General features: G+C 25.4%; 1 protein-coding gene across 1 annotated transcript; it reads right to left on the bottom strand.

The window, feature by feature from the left end:
• Positions 1–826: 826 nt before the first annotated feature.
• LOC145838140 (kelch-like protein 26) lies at positions 827–2,077 on the bottom strand. Its single transcript, XM_082945688.1, has one exon. The coding sequence runs from the start codon at positions 2,075–2,077 to the stop codon at positions 827–829; it is 1,251 nt and encodes a 416-aa protein (XP_082801814.1).
• Positions 2,078–3,906: the final 1,829 nt, after the last annotated feature.

The following is a 3,906-nucleotide window of genomic DNA, read 5'->3' as shown; positions in this document are numbered from 1 at the left end:
ACTTAGCAAATATTTTTTTAGAGTAGTTAGTTAACATGGCATAGTAAGATATCTTTGACTGTTCAAAGTAGTATTTTATTTTAAACATTTCTAAATAAGACTGTTTTCAATACTCATCTTAATAAATCAAAATGACAAACTTCAAGCAAATTTAAAATTATTCGCAGTATGTTTGTCATTTTGTTTGTTTTTTTAATCATTTTAGCTAAACTAAAAACCGTAAATATGTCCACCAAAATTTAAATTTTTTCTACTAAAACTAAAATGACAGTTTTAAAAATACTGTAAGTTATAAAAACAAACTAACTTTTTGTTCGCAAAGTAACTTTATTTGTTGATATAAATAACAATAAAAAATGAGCACTATTATATAGTTTAAAAAAACCCAATATTTTTACTAAACATATTTCTTTAATTCGGTACCTTATAAAAACTTTAAAAAAAGTTATAACTTATAAAAAAACTTCCACACGTAAAAAGAAAGAGGAAAACTTAATATTTTAAAATGTTTTAAATTCATATACAGTTTTTTTTTATACCGTTATAAAAAACTTTTGGTAAATTCCGATAGTAGGCTAAAACAATAGTAATACATTTCTAAGACTAAAGTAGCAACCATTAAAAATAATGAAATTATTATACTAGATGTACACGTTAATTTAAAAAAACTCTGCAAATTTTTAAAACTGGGGTACTTTAACACAAGAAAAATCATAAATGTTTTTTAAAAAATTACATGATTCTTCTGACCATTTATCTTTTTCAACGTCATATAGTAAAACACAATTTTTATTTTCGTTTTGTTTAAAAACAAAAAGTTTGTTTTCTATCGACAGAACTCCATTTGGATACCACAAATATCCGCTAACTCTAAATTTATAAGTTTTAATGAATTGAATTTACCACAAGTTGTATCAAAAACTTCACAAGTTGGTTGGTATCCCCCAACAATAAAAAGCTTGTTTTTAATAGCAACAGATTTGTGGAAATATCTTGTTTGAACCATGTTCGGCATGTTTGTCCATGTATCAGCTATATGATCATAAGCTGCTACATCGTTTAGTATAACACGGTTATGCCCACCAGAAACAATAATCTTTCCTTCGAATGTAGCACATGACGCTGCACACCTTGCTTGGTTCAAATCAGCTATTCTTTTACAAGTATTATCTTTAGTACAAAACTTAATACACGAATTAGTTTCTCCATCACCTATGTACCCTCCAAAAGCATAGACGTTATTCATAAAAGAACACGCACAAAAACTAATACGTTCATCAGGCATTGAACCTATAACTTCCCAAGTGATATCAGTACTTGAGTACTTTTCAATAGATGTTATGCAATTTCCATTATAGTCTAGGCCACCAAAAACATAAATACTTTCTTTTAAACAAAGTACTTGAAGCATTTTTCTTCCTCTCACCATTAGTGGCAGAGTTTTAACATTTTTAAAGTTGTTTGCTTTTACACTGTATGCCTGTTTAACAATTTTATCGTTATGACGATCTTCACCTCCACAAAAAATAATGTTAAAATTCTTTTGGTTACAGTACCTACTGGTAAGCTTAGGCTCGTTTAAGTTGAGTTCTTCAACTTTTTCAGTTATCAGCTTGTTCAAGTTAAGAAAATCATTAGTAAAAGACGAAGTTTTTTTCAAAATGTATTCAACTGCAGGAGATGATAGCAATGATAGACGAACTTTATAGAGAAGATCTTTCGCGTATTTACATCGGTCTTTATCATGGCACAACCACAAAACTATTGCGTCATATACTTCTATTTCTGAATCTATGTTTAGTTCACTACTCGACAAAATGTTTAATACATATTTGAAATCCAGCTCAATAAACGAAGTAGAATCGACAAACATTGGAAAACAACGTTCAATTAATTCCAAAAAATTTTTTGACCCAATTGACCAATTAAATAGTTGTGAGAAATAATAAAGAACTGTAACATTTTTTATATTAAGTTTATTTTCTATTAATTCGTAGTTTTTTCCTCCTTCGTCTTCAACCAACATAACTTTATCATCCTTCAAAGATTGTAACAATCTTCTGATGACTGATTTCATATTACCTAGATTGTTATATTTAAGAATTATCAAAATTATTTTACACCTATGCTTTAGATTAAATACATTTTTAAGTTGACTTTTTTACTTCATAAAAATGTTATTATAATTTTTAGTATAGATTTCCACGATTTTATATTTGTAATTTTGTTTAAATTTGATAGACAACTTTATTTGTAACCAACTAGATAAGCTTTTTTCTACTCAATAAACTAAGGTGCCGCAAATAAAAAATTAATAAAGTATTGAAATATATATTATCAATAAAAAGTAAATGAATACTTTCAATAAACAAAAAAAAAAACTTTAGCTTATTCTTTTTTAAGTATAAGAAATCTATAGTTATTCCACATTTAACTAAGACTAGAAAATTTCAAATGAATATAAAATTTCTTTTATTTGTAACTTTTTTTTTATCGCAAATAGTTTTATTGCTGATCTAGCAATTTAGCAAATCAGACTGACATTTCATGTATACTAGCCCTGTTAAGTCTAATTATTCTTATATAAAAATTTTAAACAACCTACCTATTTTCGATGATATTCGCAAACTTCTAACACTATTAAAGTTCTTATAATTTTTCTTACTCTGCTAAACAAAGTTATAAGTTTGCATGCCCGTATTTGAAAAGTGATCATTTTGTAGTTCTTCGTTGGTCAGTTTCCGTTTTCTTTTATCAGAAAGATTTAGCTGATTTGTATCCATTAAAACTGTTTTTTTGAGTGTTTATGATAAAGTTGTCTAAAAGAAATAAGAACTTTTGTAAAATCATCTTAGCAATTAAACGTACTAAACTTCTATTATATACAGTATGAAATTAAAATAAAACCAATATTTCTTTTTTAAAGCAAAGGCTAAGACATTTTAATAACACATTAAAAAATTTTTAAAACAATTTAGTAAAGACTGTACATTTTTACATTTTATTAAAGAAAAATTTTGCAACTAATTATTTCTAATACATTATACAATATAAGTAACTACATGTAATAAAAGTCATTAACAAAGCTAAAGCTATTACTGACACATCAAAAACAGACAAAACTAAACTTTTGACTACAATTTCTAAGAGTCGACTTTTAAGATAAACAACAACCAAGCTGTGTTTAAATTTACATTTAATCTTTATAATGAATTTTTTAACATTGTTATTATAGTTTAATACTAAGTTCCTATGTCAAAACTCAGAATATAACAATCGTAATTGCAAAAAATTATCTTTTTGTCTATACTCATAGTTAAGGTTGACACGATAAATTAACTATAAAATTAACTATAATTAAGTAAAAACTTCGAGCCTATTGATAAACTTTTTCACAGTTTAAAAACAAAAAGCAATTTTTTATTTATCAGAAATTCATATGGTAAGTATTATATTTATTAACAAAATCAATAGTTAACAATGTCTTACTAGTTTAAACCACAGTAAAAAAAATATTTTTAAATACTTTTCATATATAACTCTAGTCTAGGAACGGGTCAAATTTGCACAAAAACCAAATTGCACAAGATGAATAAATTACACAAAAACAAATTTGCACAAAGACAATTTTGCACGGAGAGTCATTTTTGCACCAGAGTAAAAAAAAAACAGAAAATAAGAGTTATAAAAAAAAAAACAAAAGATAGATTAAAAAAATAAGATGAAAAGAAAAAGTGACCGACCAAGAGTAAGAGTAGGTAGGAGTAACAGTGATAGTAAAAATAAAAATAAAACTGAAATTAACAGGAAAATTTATTAATTAAAAAAAAGATGAAGTAAAAAACAAAATACCTAATAAAAAACAAATAGTATTTAAAATAGAATAAAAAATAAAAAACAATCAAC

This window comes from Thalia democratica, chromosome 6 (genome assembly GCF_965202585.1).
Source record: "Thalia democratica chromosome 6, ktThaDemo2.hap1.1, whole genome shotgun sequence".
NCBI classification, from domain to species: domain Eukaryota; kingdom Metazoa; phylum Chordata; class Thaliacea; order Salpida; family Salpidae; genus Thalia; species Thalia democratica.
Note: the sequence above shows the minus strand (reverse complement) of the source record. Positions and strands in the feature narration are given on the sequence as shown.

Excerpts from the sequence above, each read along its gene's own strand:
- LOC145838140 (XM_082945688.1), bottom strand. The coding sequence starts at position 2,077 with ATGAAATCAGTCATCAGAAGATTGTTACAATCTTTGAAGGATGATAAA.